The sequence below is a fragment of the Eptatretus burgeri genome, chromosome 11 (genome assembly GCF_056783735.1).
Source record: "Eptatretus burgeri isolate ZD-2024b chromosome 11, Ebu_testis_v1, whole genome shotgun sequence".
Taxonomy (NCBI): Eukaryota; Metazoa; Chordata; class Myxini; order Myxiniformes; family Myxinidae; genus Eptatretus; species Eptatretus burgeri.
In genome coordinates this window covers 61,130,784-61,155,298 of record NC_140971.1, presented here as the reverse complement: position 1 = coordinate 61,155,298, position 24,515 = coordinate 61,130,784, and the positions used below count along the sequence as shown (strand labels likewise).

Genomic DNA, 24,515 nt, shown 5'->3' with positions numbered 1-24,515 from the left:
TGTTTGGAGGGCGGTCCCCCAGACGGCCGTCACGCCCCCCCCCCCCATCCAATCAACGGTCGTGGTGCCCGTTTGGGCCAATGACAGGGTGACGAGCGCATTTTGCCCAACAAAACTGTCCAGTGAGAGAGAGCAGGGAGGGAGGAGGCATCCCCTCCCCCCTGGACAAGGTTGAATAAGGTTGCGGCGCGATCGAAAAGGAGGAGAGTTTTTGGTTGTCGGGACGAGCGCTGAACGGAGCTCTCGACTTTGATCGCATCTCGCTCGCGCCTGGTTCTTCGGACCACATTTCGAGCACGTGTTCTGGGTTCTGCTCATCCCATCGCTAGCACCTGGTTCTTCGGACCGCATCGCGACGCTGGTCTGGGTCACTCGTCTTGTCAAAGACCGCACGAGGCGGGAAGGTCCATGTCCTTCTGGGTATTCATGTGCGTGTGTGTGTCTGGGGCCCTGTCTGTAAATAGGAATTGGATAAGTGCTTTCGCTGTACATTATTTGCCTTGCTTTAGTCGGTTTAACTTTGCTCTTATGTGTTCCTTCCCCACCCATTGTAAATAAATATCCATGTGTTAAATGTATCAGCTCGTTTTTGTGTTTTCTTCATTGGTTTAACGTGGTGCATGCTAGGAAAATTAAAGAAGGCTATTGTTGCCATAGTGGTGTGCATTTGGGACCGACAGAAGCTCGGTGACCATCCGCTCGGGTCACGCACGGGTTGAACACTCATACGGCTCGTCCCGTACCAATGCCGTCAAGGTTGTGGATACTCAGTAGTTCGCCACGTGGGCCTAGGTATTTTGAAGTTTAGCAAATAACCCTGTACCACGTGGTGGAATTATTGACGATTCGCGGTTTGGTAAGGGACCTGTACCCTCGGAGTTTTCTGAAAGGCACGATCTAGATTCCGGGTGTTCGGTAGAGTCGACCGTACGGCTCGACCGAGCAGTCGTGCACGCAGCCGATACCCGGCCCGCAACAAATTGGTGTCAAGAGTGGGATACGAACACCTCCGCCTCCATTAACAAAATTGACAGGTTCGAATCCGCAACAAATTGGTAGTCAGGAGTGTGATTTGGCCCCTCGGCCTCCATAGAGAAATTCACGGGATTCGGATCAGGGGTAGGGAGCAAACCCCCCCTTGTCCCCCAAATTGCGAGCGAGTGAAGTTTATTCCCAACACGCAACATGTCTAACCAAGACGGGCTGAAACAGGTGGGTAGTGGTAGTCGTGTAGACGAATCCATGGTCCAGGACACCACCCCCATGCAGGAACTTTCCCCACGACCAAGCTCAGAGTCCGTAAGGGGCGCAGGGGCGGCGTGTGACACCCCCCCCAAACCCCTCCATCAAACTTCCCTCCTGACCCCCCAGCGAAACCGCGACCGATCATGGTGGATCGGCCCCGCCACTTGACATGAACCAGTTGGGGGAAATGTTAAGGGGAATGATGCAATAAATGAACGACAAGATGGACGCAAACACGCAGTATCTGCGAAACAAAATGGATGCGAGTGCGCACGTTATGGATGTGAGTGCGCACGTTATGGATGCGAATATGCAGGCACTGAGGAGCGAGATGCAAACGCAGCAGGGTGAGATGCAGAGCATGGGGTCGAGTCTCCAGGCAGGGCAAGAGGCAATGAGGATGGGCGTAAGAGGTATAATGGCGGCACCATGTGGCGGAGCGACCGAACCGCCGAGAGGGAGTGTAACGGCTGTCGGGCCCACGGTGGAGACGGGTAAGGTCGAGGGGACGAGCGACGTCATAATTGATGGGGAGACGTGTAAACTCGGACACGAGGGGATGACAGAGAAATTAAAAGAGGTGACAGAGATGCAGGATTTGGAAATAATGACGAGATATGCCGTCACGATAATTGGGGAGACTGAAATTAATAAACACGAAGAGATGACGGAAATGAAAACAGAGACAAAAACGCAGGAATTAAAAGAAATAACAGAGACACGGAGGGTGGAACAAGTAGAAGGGAACGAATTGAATGAAACTTAAGATAAAGAGCACAGACACATATAGTTAGTGAGGGACGATGGGGTTGAGCTGGGGAAATGTTTCGTGACCCGGTGCGAACAGCAGGATTGCCTCCTTAAGGAACAAAGGGAGAAAATACGCTCCCTCAAAGCAGATCGCGATGAGGTGAGTCCGGGCGGGCTGAACAAGGTTAAGCAGATGAGTGCTGTGAACGGGTGCACGCGGAGCTTGGGGGGTATGGAAACCCCGGGATTGCTTGTGGTAACACGATTCCCCGGTGTGATTGTCCCGGAGTGTGTGCTGAAATGTGTGCCAGAAGGTGATTATACCGTGAGTGGAATAGCATGCCTGAGTGCGTGCGTGGAAATGGACGGACCGATCCAGACGGGAGCCACAAATGGCGAGCCTGGAGGGCCACAAAGGGTTAATTTGGTTACCGCGCCGGGTTCGCGCGACAGCTCGTACGAGGTCCATGGCACATTTCGCGCATGGCCTGCACACATGTATCTTCGCGATCAGGCCCGGAAACGTTCCACGTTGGACACAGGCCGGCCACGTGAATGGCGAAAATATAGGCGAGTGTTGTGGGAATTTGGAACGGAGGGGTCCCCATGTGAGTGCGTGTGCGAGGCATCACATGCTGCACACCACGTGTTCCGTTCGCGGAACGTGCGTGGCGAGTTCCCGGGACGACACGCTCGAGCAGGCCTGCACGGCAAGCCATGCAGTTTCCGTGGGCGAGTGATGTCACTGGGGATTTCCCAACGCGAGTTGCGGGTGAGCTGCACACGTTGGCTCGTGTGGGGAATCCCTCGTAAGCGAGCGCTCGGTGTGATTGGCAGGGCGACGACAAGGCTGCACATATCGCCCGATGGAAAGGATGAACGGGAAAGCCATAAACCACCACCTTGGCGGTGCAAAAGAAAAAAAAAGCCTCGCTTCCAATCCATGGCCCCCGGCAGGATGTGGCAAGCATCCTGTTTGGGCATAGGAGCACTAGTTAACGGGATGGGTTAGTTTAGATAGACCGGCCTCATGGGGCCTGAGCTGTCCTCTATGGGACCCTTTGACTAGTTAGAGGCATTTTAGGTCAGATTTAGAATGGGAAATGGATTTTGGGAGACATGGACAGACATGGAATGTGTAGTGGGGACGTAGCTTAGCTACGTAGATTAAATGGAACGTGCACTAGTTTAAGGGATGACGAGGGAGCACAAGATAGTTAGGGGAACATAGGTAGAGTGTGGAATGATTTGAAAGCAAGAGAAGCATGATGAATGTGTGTGGGTCAGCGGGCCTGAGTGAGTGAATGGAGCGAATGGGGAATGCATGGTGCGAATGAATGAGTGGGGGAAGGAGTGATTCCCTCCCAAGTGATCCTGGGGTCAGTGTAATGTTAGTTAGGGGGTTAGTCAAATTTACCAAAAGGAGGTTGTTTTGTTTTTGGTGTGGAAAGAAGGCTCGAAACCTGTTTTGTGGGGTGCAGGAGTCCATGGACCGGCTGGGAGCATGGCTGTTGAAAGGTGAGTATCGATTAGAGGGCACCCCAGGCACCGGACTAGTCTTCCAGAGTAGGCCAAGGGTCCAAGAGACCGGGATAGTGAAGTGGCCACGGGCAACCCTCGGAAAGGGGCCCGAAGCACCAAAATGCCACGTGGGCATCGGAGGGGGTCAATGCCAGAGAGGGCAACCCCCCTCGTTCATAGGCTGCACTACATTGAGGATAACTAAAGGGCTTGGAGGCTGTGAGTCGTTGATTTTTTTTCAGATATATTTATTAATCAATGAGCAAATAATGACAATAATAAAGTAAACGATCCATTCCACCTTCTGAAACCTGCTTATGGAGATAACAACCAACACACACACACACACACACACACACACACACACACACACACACACACACACACACACACACACACACACACACACACACACACACACACACACACACAGTTCCATTATGGTAATACAGTCTACATATGAACACATGCATAAAATACATAAAAACGACAACCACAAAGATTCACCTTTAAACAGAGTTCTTTGAAAAACGAATTCAAGTGGGAACTTTGCAAAATTCAATTTAAAAATATATCAATGCACAGAATACAAAATGTCGATCAATGCTCCATGCCTTCACAGTCAGATCACGGCAAACACGTGGTCGGATGGACCTTATTGTGTTTATATTGTTGTGGGGCCGGGTCTCGGTGGCGAGCACGAGCGCTAGGGGGGATCAGCAGAGTCGGCTCCACCGAACACCCGCAATTTAGGTCGTACCTTTCAGATAAATCCGAAAGGTCACGGGTCCCTGATCGGACCAAAGATCGCCAATAGGTCGACCACGTGGGGTAGGGTCAATTGCCAATTTCAATATACCTAATTACCCACGCCATCAAACTACCGGGGAAATTCACCCTCGGCAGGATCTGCGCGATTCGGGCCGTTACCAATCCGGATCCGAGTTGTACCCCGAGTGGAGAGTACCAGAACCCTGCCTGCCAATTGCACGATTACGGCAACAACGAGGCCTCCTAATTCCCGTTCACAGCATGGCAAACCAATGATAGAAATGACAAAGAATGAGCTGGTACATTCAACAAAAGGGATATTTATTTATAACAATAATTGGGGAGAGGAACACAGAGCAGTTATCACGAATAAAGAAAGGTATCAAATGTACAAGCAATTCCTTAAACAATTCTACTTAGAGACAGGGCCCACGGACGCACACACGCAAACACGCACACAAATACCCAGAAAGAGATGGACCTCGAGGTCTTTATTGCCCCTTCAGCTCGGAGGGAAGACGAGCTGAGGGAATAGAACGTGCTGACTACCTGGCCGCGTTCGCGCAGCTGGACGACCGCACCTTCCCGGAGCACCAGTCGCCAAAGAATGGACCAGGGCAGCCGAACCTAGAGGAGGCGAGAAGAGGTGATCTCCCGTGATGAGATGGTCGAATGCTTGTTGTAATGCGCCAGACGAGATGCCTCGGATGCGCGGGATGCAGTCAGCAGCAGACCCAGACAGAAGCGCGCTCACAGACAGGATCCACTCATCAATCCTTTTTCCATCGCTTTTTAGGGCGTGGTCCGCTCCCCCGCCACCTGATCTCATTGGGTGGACGGCGTGTCGCGGCTCCGCCTTCTTGAAAAGGACCGCCCCGGCTCTGGTCCGTGCGTCGCCCATTGGGTGGAAAATGATGCATACTCTTATTTGGCGTGCAACCAGAGCGAAGCGCTCCGTGACCATATTTGGTGCGAAATCCACACCGCCTGGGGCATGGAATTCCGCACACGCCCGCATGCCTCCAAGTGCACGAAGAGCGCGGACAATGCGGCGAGCAGAGTGTTGTTGTCGTTGTTGTTCATGATGAAAAATCCTAACTATAAAATAATTCACAGTGCACGTACAATTAATCACCCATTAAACATAGGAAGGGACCCTACCTAGAAACACATACTTACCGATGTAACTAATCTATAAGGACTCTGGCTGTTGTGTGCGATGGGTTCCAGATTCGTAACAATATATGTATTAATGTCGAAGTGATTGGTGGAAAATATTAAAAGGAGATTGTACAAAGAGGTAAAGCAAAACGATGTCCTATAAGCATAAAATTGCACATTTTCAGTGGATAAAACACCTCCCGAGGCACCAACCACAGAGCACCGCAAGGCCCGACAGATGGAAACGTATATCTGTCTAATCGATTATCCATTGAGAGTGTGGGTTGATTTACTGAAACAAACAACCAAGCAGCTTGGACAGCGCCCACCAAGTGGTTTAAGCACTCAAGCAAGCGCTCCAACGAAACGGTTGATAAGAAATGGCTCGTTTGGCACGCGATTAGCAACACATTATACATACACCTCTCGGAAATGCCCGAATCCCAATTGGACAAATGAACACTATTCTAGGAGTCGGATCTGCTTGTAAGTTCGATTCTGGAGCTTAAATTTTGTAATTCTCCTTAGTCTAAGAGATACTCGTGGTGATCGCATGTGCGGAAATTAAAAAAAGCCACAAACGCTGACATCTCCGGGTGTTTATAAACATTGCAACATATCCAGCGATCCGTCGCTATAATGAACAGGCATTCCACAATATGAGTGAGGAAATCGAAATTAACTTCATTGTTAAGACATCGTTGTGGTCTCTTTCAAGTCAAGGCTTGGTTGAGAAGGACAAAAAACATGGCAGCTTCAGACCTCAGGGAGGTTACCCAGGAAACGCCTAAAGACCCAGAGGGTGAGGGGGCCGAGGATCACCCGATGAAGGTTGTAATTAAATAAGGCCGTCAATTATCTTTAAAAGGGGTGTTTTAATTAACCCAAACACCCAATTTTCAGTCTTGCACTTTCTTGGAGTTTTCTTGGTATGCATGCAAAGTTTCAGGCTGCTCGGTTTTATAGTTTTGGAGTTATAGAGGAGATACACACTGACACACACACACTGACACACACACTGACACACACACTGACACACACACTGACACACACACACACACACACACACACACACACACACACACACACACACACACACACACACACACACACACACATTGCCTTTTATAAGTACAGATGGCATGAAGCCTGCTGTTGGCAGAACACGCATTGAGAAATTTATATATGGAACGTAAATACCTGTCTTTGTGGCCTTTCAACAAAAACCTTGCACAATTTGGATTTAATTAACAGTGCAACAAATAGCATGAACTTTATGAGTGTCAAATTGAAACATACACTTAAGGCTGGAGTCACAAAGATGCCGCACCAGCAAAACACAAAATTTGGAGAAAATTTTCGGATTTCTTTTGTGGATTCGATTATTCTTCTCTTGTGATTATGCATTTCAAAGTTTTTTTTTTTTTTTGCCATATCATTCACTTTCAATACTTGTATGTGCATTTAGTCTCTCAAGCATTTCATGGTTCCACTTAATCATGTTGATCCTTTTTAATTGTGTTTTATCGCTTAAATCCTTTCATAACAAATAGATTTACAAAGATGTTGCAGTGCAGTCTTCAGTCCCAAACACACCATGCATTTGTGCGATTGCAGTGGGAGTGGACAGATCAGTACATGCCAACTTGTAGTGGGCCATCGATTTTATGTCCTGGGCTCGTGTGGTTCCCAAACAAGGAATACTGCAATTATTAGCAGGAAAGAAACCCAGTGCTGGAGATTATGCCAATTATCGTTCCCTTATATGCAACTGTCTGTTTATATTCTCTGTAAAACCTCTTTGTCATTGTTACCTCTGCCACCGAAGGTAGAAGGAAGTTGATTTCACCCGTCTGTCTGTCTGTGTTTAGGATAGGATATCTCATTGGACAAATCTGGATGAAACTTGGTGGGCAGTTTGGGTGTGTGACAAGGACGAACTGATTAGATTTTGGTGAAGATCCGCATCCAGATCTTGCTACGAGAATAGTTTAAGTGTTTTTCGTCACCATTGAGCGATAGAGCCAAAAACTATATAAAAGAAGACATTTCAAAAAGTTGTGGACGGATTTGGACAAAACTTGGTGGACACTTTGGGTGTGCGACAAGGAAGAATTGATTAAATTTTGTTGAAGATGCGAATCCGGATCTGATAATTTTTAAATGATTGTTCACCATTGAGAGATGGGGCTAAACAAATATACTGTATAGCACGATATCTCAAAAAGTTGTGGATGGATTCAGATGAAACTTGGTGGACACGTTGAGTGTCTGATAAGGACAAAAATTTGATTTGATTTTGGTGAAGATCCAAATCTGGATCTGGATACAAGAATAATTTATTTTTTAATGTGATTCTTCACCATTGAGAAATAGGGCGAAAAACGATAGTCTCTCAAGCGTTTCATGATATTTCAAAAAATCTATCGGGACGGATATGTACTGGTGGATCAGGCAGTGCGGGACGGAGGTATGCGCTTTACTGAGTTCCCTTCTTGGTACAGTCTGCATTCCTCCCCAAAACAATGACATAATAAAGGAATAATTTGAACACAAAAAACAAAACGCACAGGGAAATTCAGTCATGTGACTCGTAAGACTTGTGTGACACCACCAGTCTAGTTCTCCCATCCACCATGTTCAACACACAACTTCCGAAATGACCTATGAATCCTAATGAGGCCTTTCGTGCATGCTTGTGTGCGTTTTCAGTGAACTGTTTCTGTTCGTCCAGGTAATTTAACCTGCCATTGCTTGGGCAAAATCTGTAAGTGAAATAGTCTTTTGAACATCATTTTAAACATTTAAACGAAAGTGTAACAATTTCAAAATGGTTAACCATAATTGGTTTGTTCTTGGATGGAAATCAGACTCACTGAAATATTGGAAATATGAGAAATATTCGTGGATGAGATCAAAAAGTGTTGAGTTCCTATCATTTATTGTTAATATATGCGAGCGGCCACAGTGAATATTTAAAAACGCATACGCACGCACGCACACACACACACGCACACACGCGCACACACACACACACACACACACACACACACACACACACACACACACACACACACACACACACACACACACACACACACACACACACTAGATGCAAAAATTTAAAAGAACATTTCTTGTGGGCCCCAAACCAAACAAACAATATATTTAAAACAGCCCTCACATCTCCCATTAGCTCCCCCTACGCCCCCTCCCAGCCCCCTAATGATTAAGAGTAATAAAAAAAAAAATGACCGTTTTTACAGCCATTTTTCCCTGCTGTGCAGGGGTTAGGCTTTTTCTTGAGGCAATGTTTTTTTTATGGCCGGATGCCCTTCCTGACGCCAACCCTGGTCGCCTCTTACGACACACAGGGATATGGTACACCTCTTCTAACCGGGGCATACACCGGGACCAGTACACTGGTACTCACTTCGCCGACCTCAGATGGATGACAGGCTGAGTCAACCCCCTGGTGTTAATTCAGCAGCCAGTGGGGCTTGAACTCAGGATCCTGGGATCCCAAGCCGCCACCCTGACCACTAAGCCAACACCAGACTTCTAATGATTAAGAGTAAAATCATAATTTTAAGCTAACCCTGTACATTCACAAGCCCAAGATATGTCCTTCCAATTGGTGTTCAGAATCACCCAAACCAGATGCAGTGTCTTTCTCAGGGAAGTCCACCTTATACATCCAACTGCCCCGTAAATATAACTGGCACAAGCTTTGTGTATTTTCATGTCACAAAGATGTCCTTTTCTGAAGAGTTGGTTCCTGCCTCGTACTTGGTAATGACACACAGAATCATACTTCCAATCGTAGACATCCACTAAATAAATCACCAAGCCTGCCATGTTCAAAGGAGGCACTCCCACGAGGTTCAAAGTCCATTCACTGCTATCATTCCATCGGGGGTTTGTGTAGCATACGCCCGTCCACTCAGGCCTTGCACCGGCCCACATGGTTGGGAGTTTGCAGTACGGCAGACGCCTGTTCACTGAGCCTGGAAAGGTCTGCAGTTCTTTCACTGTGCAGAGGCACAGCCCTTTCTCTCAGATACTTTTCTGAATATTTTTGACTTTTTTTTTTAGATGCTCTATGAGCTTGTAGGTATATATCCTTGTCTCATGCACACGCACTATGTACATTATGGTGCCACGAACACCACCATTTCTTGTGGTTTCTGTGCACGTGCACTGAGTCCTCTGAGTCTGATTACGTCATTGCTAAAGTCATGTATTACCAGGGAAAACAAAAACAACAACAAAGTTGAGGATTGATTCAACAATATCAAAAGTGAGATGTTTTTTTCAACCAGCAAACTGTATACTTTATTCCTTCTAAAATTCTATACCGAGCACATTAATGACTTTGTTGTCAACTTTAATGTTTATTTACACTTATCAACATTTCATATGTACGTTCTGTTTTTCATGTGAAATGACATATTGTGACGTATATCTCGGACTTAGGTTGTGGTTGTATTGTCTTTTTGTCTTATAGTGATTTACAACATGCATTGTACAATGTCCATTTGTTTCAGCACCGTGTGGTGGGAACGTGACCGGCCCATCTGGAGTTATCCTGTCCCCAAATTACCCGCAGGCCTACCCAGCTGGAAAGGAATGCCTGTGGATAATAACTGTGAACAAGGATTTTGTCATCGAACTCATGTTCCACAGGTTAGTATGAAATATAACATGTCTGTTGCTACAAATTATGTTACACTCAAGGGTGCTAATTGGAGGTTTGGAGTAAAATGGTATTTATTTTATTTTTATTACCTGAAGACGAGGCATCTTCTTGCAAAAGAAAACACGAATAAACACATTAGATAATAATGATTAACCAAACAATTTTTTTTTATAAATTACGAGAACATTCCAGAAGCATGCACCGCAGGTTAAGAACCATATACCTTATAATTGTTACAAAGGGTGACCACCTGTAAGAATGAAGAGAGGAATAGAGGGAGAGAAGAAGGAGGAGGGACAACACAGAGATATTGGTGATCCAGGCCTTGAGCAGCTGAAGAGTGTGTGTGTGTGTGTGTGTGTGTGTGTGTGTGTGTGTGTGTGTGTGTGTGTGTGTGTGTGTGTGTGTGTGTGTGTGTGTGTGTGTGTGTGTGTGTGTTATTTTGGGATGCAGAATGAGGTAGCTGATTCCAATGTTTTGCAGTGTGAGGATGCTGATGCATTGTTTCTGCATGTCTCAAGGGACATACACTAAAGGACAATAACTGAAGCCAAGTGAGTGGTGCGATGATTTATGATGGGTTGGGGTACATCAGCTGATGACAGCTCCACAGAAGAACGCCCATAATAATAACTCGAACCGATACAATAGAGATTACTTTGCAGTGTGCCAGAGGCTGAATGCTGTCAGTAAGCATGCCATCAACCACAAGCCGAACAGCCTTGTATCAAATTTTGATCGAGAACACTGAGCTCAGAAAGAGTAGCTCCAACTCAACTTGTTGAGGAATAATCCATCAAAGTGTGAACTTGAGTTTTTTTTTAATGGATCAGTAGCTGAATGGAGATAAAATACTTTAGTTGGGGGTGGGTGGCTATACTTACTGCTCATTGCCTCAGCATATTAGGGTGGAAAGCTTTGTTCAGGGTGCCAATTATAACTCATCTACTTTTCATGAAAAGCCAACATCGGATATTTAATATCTACTAATGAATGCTAGCAGATGGGACACTCAGTTTAACATCCTTCCGTGGGCTGACACTTTGTGATGCAACACCTTTCTTGCGAAGCTTAAATCCAAGTTTGTAGCCTGGTCTGGAATCAAATCCAGATTTGACAATTCAAAGATCAGTGCACTACTACTGCACCATCTTGTCTTTTCCAAACATGATCCCAACAATCCAATAAGCTACTTATGTTTATATGGTGGACTTTCATAAACTATTGGGGCTTATCAGTAAGTCTGTGGCATAAGATATGAGTTTGTTCATAGTTGAGAAATGCCTGGCACTAAGCAGCACAAAGGCGAGTATGCATACCTCAAGGCAATCCTGCCAGCTCCTTTCGTACGTGTCTTAAAATAAAGCATCTTTGCTGCAGGTACTTTGAATATAATAAGACAAGGTAATCTTACTACAATTTTTTTTCACACTTCTCTGTCTTTCAGATGCATTATGTTAATACAGGGGGCAAAAGGCTGTCAGCAGTGCTGTATTTACTTATTCAAATATATTGTTGTGTTTCATCTTAGGGGGTAAAATGAGGCATATATTTGAATCGTCATTTTGTGGTACATTTTGGCAAAACCGTTATGTAATTGCTGTCATTAACGAGACGGTATTCATGGAATACATACCCGGTGTAATTTGGAGAAGGATTTGATGCGAGCCAACATTTGTTTTTTTTAAGGTTTTTTTTTTTCTTTCATACAATATGGCTGCCAGACCACCAGACCTTTTGACCAATGAAGTCAAATTTATCAAACCATATTCCCCAAGTGTAGTTGATCAATTGGTTAAATTTTGTATTAATCAGTTAAGCAGTTTCTCCTACAAAGATTTTCAAAGATTTTTCCCTCTGATCCACAATGGCTGCCAGACCACATGACACATGATGATCACGTTTTTTATGAAAATCTTGTCAATTGGATGAAAACTAACAATTTCAGAAATTTTGGCCTGTGTTGACCTTTTGGCTGGTGTTGACCTCAAAAATAATTGGTGTTGAATTCATTGAGTTGATATGAAAATCCTGTTCAAATTTTAAGTCCATCAGATGAAAATTGGCAATTTTAGAAATTACAGCCTATTTTGGTTTATGTTAACCTCAAAAATAATCGGTGGTTGACTTCAGTGAACTGAAATGACAATCCTATTGAAATTTCAAGTCAATCGGATGAAATTGACTTTTAGAAATTTCGGCCGATGTTGATCTCAAAACTCATTTGTGATTGAATTCAGTGAACTGATATGCAAATCCTCTTCATATTTCAAGGTAATTGGATTAAAGTTGAGGATTTTAGAAATTTGGCCAATGTTGACCTTTGAAGACGGTGGAGAAAGGATGGAGGGAAGAGAGGAGATGACGGAGAATGTATGGAGGGGAAGCTATCAAGGGGGGAAGAGCGAGGAAGGGAAGGGTGTGAGTGGGGGGAGCGACACCTCACCAAATCTTGCCACACACTGCGGGAGGGTGGGGTGCGAGGAGGATGTGTGTGTGTGTGTGTGTGTGTGTGTGTGTGTGTGTGTGTGTGTGTGTGTGTGTGTGTGTGTGTGTGTGCGCGCGTGTGGTGTGTGCATGCGCATGTTCATCTCTCTCTCTCTCTCTCTCTCTCTCTCTCTCTCTCTCTCTCTCTCTCTCTCTCTCTCTCTCTCTCTCTCTCTCTCTCTCTCTCTCTCTCTCTCTCTCTCTCTCTCGTTGCTAACTAAGAGAGAGAGAGAGAGAGAGAGAGAGAGAGAGAGAGAGAGAGAGAGAGAGAGAGAGAGAGAGAGAGAGAGAGAGAGAGAGAGAGAGAGAGAGAGAGAGAGAGAGAGAGAGAGAGAGAGAGAGAGAGAGAGAGAGAGAGAGAGAGAGAGAGAGAGAGAGAGAGAGAGAGACTGACACAGAGAGACACAGAGAGACACAGATAGACACAGAGAGAGTGAACAGAACGGTGAGGGGTGGAGGTGACAGTAGCAAAGAGAATGATATGTTATGCTTCATGACCAAACACACACACAAAATACTCATGTCAGAACAACTGTACACACAGCTACACAGCAGAGTTTGTAGCGTAATCCACTGGCACATTGCAAAAGACTTTGATATCCCATTTCCAGAAAGTTTGTGGCAACATGAACCAAAAGCAATAACTGAAAATGTGGAAGTACTGCTCACACATGACCGAATGATCCCATCGAGCTTCAACATCGAAAACAAAGCATTGCAACCAGATATCATACTTTGGTACAAAAACAGAGAAGAAGGCATTGCTAATTGAGGTGTGAGGTGATTTTGGACTAAACAATGCAGAAATCAAGAAAATGACCAAATACCAAGACCTCAAGAACGAAGTGAAAACATTCTGGAAGCTGACGAATGCCAAAGTTGTTCCAGTGATAGTTGGCTACAAGAATGATGATTAAAAACGTCACAGAGATATTGAAAAAAAAAACATCCCTGAAAATATTACTACAAACGAATTACAGTTGGAAGTTGTCTGGGGCTCAGTGACAATCCTGAAGAGAGCCCTTGGCACAAAACTTTGAGAACAAAAATCTTCACAGCTTGGTCCATGAATCATGACCCATTACCGAAATTAAGGTGGAAAGTTTGAGCCTGCCCTGGGAGGACTCCATTCCACATTCTGAAACTCACATATGTAGATAACAAGACGTGCAGTGGAGCATTAACTACGATTCACACTGTTTCATCAAAATTATTCTGCTTAGAATAACAGTGGAGATGGAAACAAAATAATGTCTGAAATCCATTTTCTTCCTGTTATACTAGAAACACGGTCCAGAGACAAACTCCTGTCCAGACATAAATGCCACCCAGATGCGTCCGGAGCCTAGCCGGAGACAAACACCGCTTGGACACGTCTGGAGACAAACCCTGAGTGGAGACGTCCAGAGAGAAACACCGTCCAGACACAACTGTCCGGATAGATATATATATATATATATATATATATATATATATATATATATATATATATATATATATATATATATATATATATATATATATATATGACATTCATCTAAAAAGTAACGGGACTGAGCCTGCTGTGTGCTCCACTTACACAACTTGAATGAACGGGTTGCGTCACAGTTTTTCGCAACATTCCAGCAATATATATATGATTGGTGATGGTTGACTGTTCTCATTGTGTGATTTTTTTTACAGGTCGTGCTTTACACGTTGTCTAGTCTGAGTTGTCGTGCAATGAGTCGTGAGCAGAGAGCCAATCTGAAGTTTCTTGCCAAGCTTGGCAAAACACCTTCAGAATCCTTTGAAATGCTGCAGCAAGTCTACGAGGGAAGAAACGATGTCACACACACGTGCATTTGAATGGCCCAAGAGGTTCAAAGAGGGACGGGAGGAGGTTAAAGACGATCCACGGTCTGGAAGACCTTCAACGAGCAGAACGGCAGACAACATCGAGCATGTGAAGCAGATGGTGCGTGCAGATCGTCGAATTACGGTGCGAGTGATTGCTGAGGAACTTTCCATTAACAAGAACACTGTCTGGAGAATCATCACTGAAAATCTCGAAGTGCGCAAAGATTGTCCACAAGCTGTTGTCCGAGCACCAGAAACAGCAAAGAGTCACTGTCTGTCACGACATTATTGAGCGCCTTGAGGATGATCCAGACCTGCTCGGGAGACTTCTTACTGGCGATGAATCGTGGATATTCGAATACGATCCCAAGACCAAACGGCAGAGTCGTCAGTGGAAAATTCCGACATCACCAAGACTAAAGAAACCAAGGATGTCCAAGTCGAAGGTCAAGGTGATGCTTATTGCATTTTTTGACATTGAGGGCATCGTCCACTTGAGTTTCTACCACAGGGTCAAACAGTGAATCGATACGTGTACAAGAAGATCCTCCCGTGCCTCATGAGATCAGTCCGGGACAAGAGGAGGGATCTGTGGGAGAACAACGCCTGGGTACTCCACCATGACAACGCCCCTGCTCACAGTGCCCTGAGCATCCGACAGTTTCTGGCGGAGAAGAACGTGCCAACTCTGGAGCAACCCCCGTATTCGCCAGACTTGGCCCCTTGTGATTTTTTCCTATTCCCCAAGCTCAAGGGGTGATCAAGGGGACCCGATTTCCTGATTTGGAGGCCATCAAAAGGGCCGTGACGACGGAGCTCCGTTGGATTCCAGAAGAAGCCTTACGGGGGTGCATCGAAGCGTGTAAGAAGAGGATGGACAAGTGTGTGAGACCGGAGGAAACTATTTTGAAGGGGACAAGCTGTGATTTCAATATATTTTTTGGAATAGAATATCTGTGAAGTCAGTCCTGTTACTTTTTAGATGGATCATATATATATATATATATATCTTCTTCTTTCGGCTGCTCCCATTCGGGGTCGCCACAGCGGATCATCCGTATGATCCGCATAGTGATTTGGCACATGTTTTACGCCAGATGCCCTTCCTGACGCAACCCTGGTCGCCTCTTACGACACAGGGATATGGTACACCTATTTTAACCGGGGTATACACCGGCCCAGTATACTGGTACTCATTTCGCCGACCTCGGAAGGATGACAGGCAGAGTCCAACCCCCTGGTGTATTAAATCAGTGGCCCAACGGGGCTTGAACTCAGGACCTCTTGGATCCCAAGCCGCTGCCCTAACCACTGCGCCAACACCAGGCTATATATATATATATATATATATATATATATATATATATAAATATATATATATATATATATATATATATATATATATATATATATATATATATATATATATATATATATATATAGATATAGATATATATATATATATATATATATATATATATATATATATATATATATATATATATATATATATATATATATAGATATATATATATATATATATATATATATATATATATATATATATATATATATATATATATATATATATATATATATATATATATATATACATATATATATATATATATATATATATATATATAAATATATATATATATGTATATATATATATATATATATATATATATATATATATATATATATATATATATATATATATATATATATATATATATATATATATATATATATATATATATATATATATATATATATATATATATATATATATATATATATATATATATATATATATATATATATATATATATATATATATATATAGATATATATATATATATATATATATATATATATATATATATATATATATATATATATATATATATATATATATATATATATATATATATATATATATATATATATAGATATATATAGATATATATATATATATATATATATATATATATATATATATATATATATATATATATATATATATATATATATATATATATATATATATATATATATATATATATATATATATATATATATATATATATATATATATATATATATATATATATATATATATATATATATATATATAGTTGGAGTCAGTGTGATGACCAACTGCATTACTTATTGTACACAACCTCGAAACCTTGAGTCGCTTTCACCAAAAAACAAAGTTGCATTTATTTATGCATTTCAGGGATATGATCACAAACATTTGTATTTCTAAACAGCTTTGTTTGACGGGTGGGAAAAAAAAATTTGGTTCGTTAATTTAAAAAACATGTTAATATGACATACAGCTCGGAAATTGGGTGTTATTTCATGACAACTCACTCAGGGTGGTTTGGCACGAACCTCTCGCTCAAGGTGGCTGAACACGAACCACTCGCTCAGGGTGGCGGAGCATGAACCACTTGCCCACGGTGGCGGAACATGAACCACTCGCTCCGGGTGGTGGAGCAGGAACCACTCACTCAGGGTGGTTGGGCACGAACCTCTCGCTCAAGGTGGCGGAACACGAACCATTCGCTCATGGTGGCGAAGCATGAACCACTTGCCTACGGTGGCGGAACATGAACCACTCGCTCAGCGTGGCGGAGTATGAACCACTCGCTCAGGGAGGCGGAAGAGAAACCACTCTCTCAGGGCGGCGTAGCACGAACCACTCTGTTAGGGTGGCGCAGCATGAACCACTCTCTCAGGGCAGCAGAGCACGAACCACTCACTCAGAGTGGTGCAGCACGAACCACTCACTCAGGGTGGTGGAGCACGAACCACTCATGCAGGGCGGTTGGAGCACGAACCACTTGTGCAGTATGGTGGAGCAGGAACCACTCTTGCAGGGCGGTGGAGCATGAACCACTCATGCAGGGCAGTGGAGCACGAACCACTCGTGCAGTACGGTGGAGCATGAACCACTCGTGCAGGGCGGTGGACTACGAACCACTCGTGCAGTATGGTGGTGCACGAACCACTCGTGCAGGGCGGTGGAGCACGAACCACTCGTGCAGGGCGGTGGAGCAGGAACCACTCATGCAGGGTGGTGGAGCACGAACCACTCAGTCAGGGCAGCAGAACACGAACCACTCGCTCAGGGTGGCGGAGCACGAGCCACTCATTCAGGGCGGCGGAGCAAGAACCATTTGTTCCGGGCAGCAGAGCACGAATCATTCGCTCAGGGCAGTGGAGCACGAACCATTCGCTCAGGATGATGGAGCATGAGCCATTCTCTAATTGCAGCAGAGCACGAACCACATGCTCAGGCTAACATGGCGTGGCAAAAGCATCCACAGTGAGTGCACAATTTTATTGGGACGGCGGAGCACGAACCATTCGTTCAGGGCGGTGGAGCATGAACCACTCGCTCAGGGTGGTGGAGCATGAACCACTCGCTCCGGGCGGTGGAGCATGAACCACTCACACAGGAGTGCTTACGCACTCCAATTCAATGGTTGATTAGGCACGGTTGGCCAGGCTGTCGCTGCACACCATAAAGGATCTACTTAACTTTAAAGCCGGTCTTCACTGCGCATGCAGCAGTTCATGAAATAAAATGAATCAATAAATATACTATTTTGCCTGCTCGTCTGTGCATGTGTCACGTGGTACATCAGTTCGGTGTTCGCGCAAACATTATAACTTTTTTTTTATCGTCCTTTTTTTCTACATTTACTTTGATTCCCTGAATAGCACCTTGCAAAACCTCCGAAAATATCGACACAGATCTGGCAGATGGTACAGATAGGCAGTCCCTCTGGGGGGCAGAGCGTGAGGTCAAGCAGTGAATGTATTAAATCATACAACTCAATGAAGCTGGACAATTTTGGCACGTTCCTACATTTTTGGTTTACTCAATATAATTCTCCAAACAGTTGAAAAAGATAAGTTTAATGCTTTGGAATATTCACATTTTCTTGTGTATGTATGGAGTAGGGAACATAGCCTTACTTGCTAATAGTAAATAGGTATATCGGCTTAGTTAAAAGACTTTATTTCTTTAAATTATCAGATTTCACAACAGATTTTGACACTGAATTAGTCCGGACGATATCTGATGCTCAAAACCGAACTAATATTTCGATGATAGGCTATACTTTAATTAGTCAGTGAGAGTAGATCCGTGAGAGTAGATTTAATTAGTCCGAATCATATCATATCATGCATGAAATCACTCTAAGCTCCTAATTTTAAAACTATAGTACTTACAAAAGCGATGTTTACAGTAATTCGTAGCTATGATGAACAGGCATTCAATAATATGAGTGAGGGAAGTGAAAAATAAACTTTATTGTTAAGAAATTATTGCGGCCTGTTCCAAGTCAAGGCATGGTTGAGTAGGCCAAAAAACATGGTGGCTTTCGACCCCAGCGCGGTTACTGAGGAAACGTCTTAATACCCCAGACAGCGAGGTGGCCAAGGCTCGCCTGATGAAGGATATAATTAAATAAGGCCGTTAATTATCTTCAAAATGGGTGTTTTAATTAACCCAAACACCCAATTTTCACTCTTGCACTTCCTTGGAGTCTTTTTAGAATATATGCAAAGTTTCAGGCTGCGACATAAAACAAATCGTTTTTGAGTTATGGGAGAGACACACGCACTAACACACACACACACACACACACACACACACACACACACACACACACACACACACACACACACACACACACACACACACACACACACACACACACTAGTATAGAAGATTCCCAGACCATGTGACTGATCAAACGAAATTTCATATTCAAGTTTGTATAGTGGTGTCGATACCATGAAAAATGTTACACCTTCATCGGAATTTTTTTATTTTTTACCTCAACTTGGCTGGCAAACTGCTTCACCGATGACGTCATCTTATACAATTTTTTTTCACCATGGGTAGTTGATCATAACCTGACGAGAATAGAATCAAAAGCATTTGCGCTTTTGTAGAAGAAGATATTTCAAGTTTTCGTTTAAATCCAATTTTGGCAGTATCACTCAGATAGTTGTGGGGAAGATGTTTTTGTGAAAGTGAGGGATTCGGGAACGGGACTCATGGCACCCTTTCCGGTGGAGAAATGGACATGAGGACCACGACTTAAGGTTAGGGCCTGGTCCAATGCCCCGTGGTAAGATTGGCCTGTCTGGATTTTCCTGTCGTTTTCTGAAAATAAGATTTTTGAATGAAATGCTAATCTTTGGGGAAAACCCCCACTTTAAACCCCTTTAAATGAGCGGATCCGGATAAGGAGCACAACCCCATGACATGTTCCTGTCCTGATGCATCGTACCAAATTCGATCCATCTCGGTCGTGTAGTTTGTGAGAAGTTGTTTTTGTCAAATGTAAACGGACTTGTGTACGTCCGTATAGCCGAATACCGGTTCCCACTCTATGAGCTTATTTTGGAGAGATAAGCTAAATATGGAAGAATCGTCACCAACGTTCATAGTCTGTTTTGTGGTTCACTCTTCTTCGATCACCTGAAAAAAAAAAAATAAGGTTGTCATAAGTCAGATGGTGCTCGATAAAAGGTGGGTTCCATTTTATGGGGGTCACCCTGTACATATTGGATCTGAGGCTCATTGGAGAGCTGGTGTACACAAATTGGGCACACCCATGCAAACAATACAGGACTTGACGTTAAACATGAAAGAAACACAGCCATTGACCTTGGGAGAAGGAACTTCTCAGTGCACTCTGGGTGCTGGCAGCACTATCTGTTTCGGCTCTTCTTTTTTTTATCCGCCGTCAATGGGGCATGTTTTATAAGGACATTTTCCCTTTCCCCCGCCTCCTTCCTTAGCAAGCAGCACGAAACATTTTTAAAGTCTTTGTTATAACTTGGGCAGGGTTAGAATCGAACCACCGATCTAACAGACTCATTGCGGATGCTCCAACAGTCGAACCCAACAACAACACCAGCTCAGCCTGGTTGATGTTTCTGTAATTCTAAAAATCTGTTACAAGACAATTAGCAATCTCTTTTTGCATTGTGTGCAACGTTGATTGTAATTTTTGATTTTGCTTGAGCGAAGGTTTTAATCTTCCCTGCCGCGTTTCATTACAATAATACTTAATTTCAATGAAACATTGTATCATTAGTGGCATAGTTGATTGCAAACTGTAAATGTCTGAAAAGGAAGTTTGTCATTGCATTGTCATGGACAGACTTCATTTTTCAAAAATGGTTCAAGTACTCCTGACACATTTCACAACGCAAGTTTATTATTTGGCTCGATCCATATGAAAACTCTTTTGTGTTGAGATGTAGATGAGGTGTGTTGTGAAATCCATCCAGATAATGCTAAAACAGCAGCCATCCATTTTGTTTACTTGTGCTGTCTCAATACCTGTTTCCTTTGCCTGATTGTATGGCAGATGGTTGGTGCATCACTTTAGTCATTATTATGACGTTCTTTTTTGAATATGGTTTTTGTTTTCTAACATCCACTGTTCAGTTGCCACTCACTTTGTTTTGTAGTCTGAATAGTAAATAAGTAATTATACTGTCAATTTTTTTGGCAAATTTAACCACATTCTGGGATTGCTGTCAAGCTCCTGTGAACTCATTTTCGGACTGACATAACTTAAAGAGAATTTTCTTCAATGTTTATCCCCATCATGAATCAAATCTCAAAAGACTGGCCGGTCTGCAAGGGATATTAAACACCTGTTGTGCCCAACATTGAACAATGGATTTTTCACTGAATGGACACACACACACACACACACACACACACACACACACACACACACACACACACACACACACACACACACACACACACACACACACACACACACACACACACACACACATTTTTACTGACATGCAGAGAAGCAAGGAATGTTTTCTTATGTTTTTTGCAGACTAATGGGGTTTATAAAGAGGCTGAGAAGTCTAAGTGTTCGTGAGTTTTAAAACAATATGGATGCAGAAGAGAGTTTGGCAGGGGAGGAAGTGTGACCAGACAGACATGAAAAAGGGAATTCTACGATTGTGAAGTTTTTGCATTTCTTTGAATAAGTTCCGGAATGTAAAGAAATGAAATAGGATGGAGATCATGGGATGAAGCCAGGCCAATAGCCAGAAACAGGACCAACTGGAGAGTATGCGCTGCAGCCTTATGGGCCACTTGGCCCAAAGAGGATAGATGAGATGAAGTTATTGCTGTGAGATGCTCTCGTGTTAGCAGTTGCACCATACCGACGGCCATGCTGTTTCAGTGATACCGTAGTTTAGGACAGTAATTTAGAATCTGATCAAGGAAAAATTATTTTAAAAACACAATTCCAGTTCACAATGGCCTACTATTTTTGAAAGATAAGTTTGGTGAGGTGTGTCGGCATGATTGAATTAATATTGGTGACAAACTGCAAGTGCATAACATTGTCTTCTTTAATTTATTCTTTGTCTCTCAGCCTGAGCCTCGAAGTGAATTATGATTATCTCCATGTTTACGACGGCCCCGATACGGGTGAATTGCTCTTGGGAAGTTATCATGGCTCAGAGTTGCCAAACCAAGTTGAAAGCTCTGGAAACATCATGTGTTTGAAATTGCACAGCGATAGCACGGTCAGCCTACGCGGGTTCTATCTCGAGTACAAAGGTGAGGGATTTCTCCTATTTATTTCATTACAATGCAGTTTTATATGGCCCTTAAAATTGGGGGAATTTTGATTTTTGGTGGCTCAATATATTTATCCACACTCTTTTTGAAAAAGACGTGGGATAAAATGTAATCAGCTCCGTCTGTCAGTCTGTCCGTCTGTCCGTCCGTCATACAATCTCCTCCTCAACGGTTGTGCAGGAATTGACCAAACCTGGTAGTTATAATCACCACATGGAAAAAAGTTGTAAGAGCAGAATCATTTTGGCCTGCGGCCCTGGGTGGGGTCAAAATGTCAAAAAGTAACAAATAATGCAATTGTGGGCACACTTACAAACATTTCGGAGAACAAAATCTGCGCTCATTGAGGGGGTCTATGGGTGGGGGGGGGTGCGTTTGATCCCCCCAAAATAGGTATTTGCTATCTTCTCTGAAGCTACACACACAATTTCGATGAAACTTGACCACAACCTTCATCACGCATGTTGTACCAAAGTGTATCAGACGCATCAACATCTGCGCTCATTCAGGGGATCTACGGGGCGGGATTTGACCACCCCTAAAGGCCCAGTCACACCTTGACGTTTTAGCCAGCAATGGCAACGTAGCAAAATGTATGTAAAACGCTGGCTTATGTTGAACTTTTGATGTTTTTTTTCAAAGATTCAGATGTATTCATAACGAGTTGGTCGCATGCATAACGTATTAAGGCCCGGTCAAACCTTGACGTTTTAGCCAGCGATGGCAACGTATTAAAATGTATGTAAAACGCTGGCTTATGTTGAACTTTTGATGTTTTTTTTCAAAGATTCAGATGTATTCATAACGAGTTGGTCGCATGCATAACGTATTAAGGCCCGGTCAAACCTTGACGTTTTAGCCAGCGATGGCAACGTATTAAAATGTATGTAAAACGCTGGCTGACGTTGAACTTTTGATGTTTTTTTTTTAAGATTCGGACGTATTCATAACGAGTTGGTCGTATGCATAACATATTAGTAATGGACACAGAACGTTTCGTTGTGTTAGAGATAACTTATACCAACGAATGCTGAACCTGTTGTTGGCCTACACAACCGATGCCCCACGATAGTCTAACTTAGGCATAGCGCGTTGCACGCATCGCCGACGATGTCGTGACGTAGCCTATTAAAACGCTGACGCACAACGATTCGAATCATAACTGCCGTAGAAATGGAAGTGACAACATCGCGGTCACACCTTGGCGATCTTGCCAGCGTATGCCGACCTAAGAAAAATGTGTCTAAAACGTTGGGGCACGTCAAATACGGTATGAGTAAGTTTGGTATACGTGAGTAGAACGCTAAAGTACGCTATCATACGTCGTAGTAAGTAGAGTACGTCAAGAAATTTTAAACATGTTCAAAATTTTACGACGTACTCGGCGTATGACACACGTTCCGCATGCGATGGGGATAAGTTTTACACACGATATGTGGATGCTTACACACGTCCACAAAGGCTACTTATAAGCTACTCATAAGTCGAAACACGTCGCGGTAATGTCTTTTTTACGCGAAACTTATTTCTAACTTATGTTTGACGTGCTTTGAACCAATTCTTTACGTAGTCCCAACACATATCGACGTATGTAGACGTATTCCAATGACGTCTTCCGGTCGACAAAAAAAAAACAATGAATGTGTTTCTAGCTTACAACTGCCAAATAAAGACGTGTTCCCAGCGGTTTTGGGAATTGGTATATAAAAATGCTGCTCATAAAAGGGGAACCCAACAGTGTTTTCGAGTTCCTTTTTGAGTCGATGTCCATGTCAGCAGTAACAGTATCAGTATTAGTATTAGTATTAGTATTAGTAGTAGTAGTAGTTTGTTCATGTTGGCAGTAGTAGGTGAGTGTGAGGGGGAGGGTGTGGGTTATGATGGATCGTCCTTGCGTCCGCGTGTCCACGGGTAGGTTCATAGGCTGCCACTCAACGATTTAAATGGCTGCATCTCCACTATTGAAAGTAGACGCTTGCGCTCAACAATTGGATTTTTTTTACACTCAACGACTTTTAAACGGTACCACTCAGTTAGTTTCATTGTTTACAATGAACGATTTAAATTGCTGTCACTCGCCTTTGTTTTTTGACGCTGGCACTCGGAAATTTTAATCGTTTCTATTGAACGTGTTAAATCGCTCAAACTCCACTATTGAAAGTAGACGCTTGCGCTCAACAATTGGATTTTTTTTACACTCAACGACTTTTAAACGGCACCACTCTGCTATTTTCATTGTTTACAATGAACGATTTTAATTGCTGTCACTCGCCTTTGTTTTTTGACGCTGGGGTTTTGAAATTTGAAGCGTTTCTTCTGAACGTGTTAAAACGCTCAAACTCGACTATTTTAAATAGACGCTGCCGATGGACAATT

The 24,515-nt window shown here is 43.3% G+C and overlaps 1 protein-coding gene across 4 annotated transcripts in view; it reads left to right on the top strand.

Moving 5' to 3' along the window:
- LOC147017206 (CUB and sushi domain-containing protein 3-like) overlaps positions 1-24,515 on the top strand; it is an 879,227-nt gene that overhangs the window by 543,656 nt on the left and 311,056 nt on the right. For all 4 annotated transcript variants that reach the window (XM_085846657.1, XM_085846658.1, XM_085846656.1 and 1 more), the window contains 2 exons: positions 9,996-10,134; positions 21,931-22,118. In XM_085846657.1, coding sequence (XP_085702783.1) covers positions 9,996-10,134; positions 21,931-22,118 — 327 coding nt within the window. The remainder of the gene's footprint in view (positions 1-9,995; positions 10,135-21,930; positions 22,119-24,515) is intronic.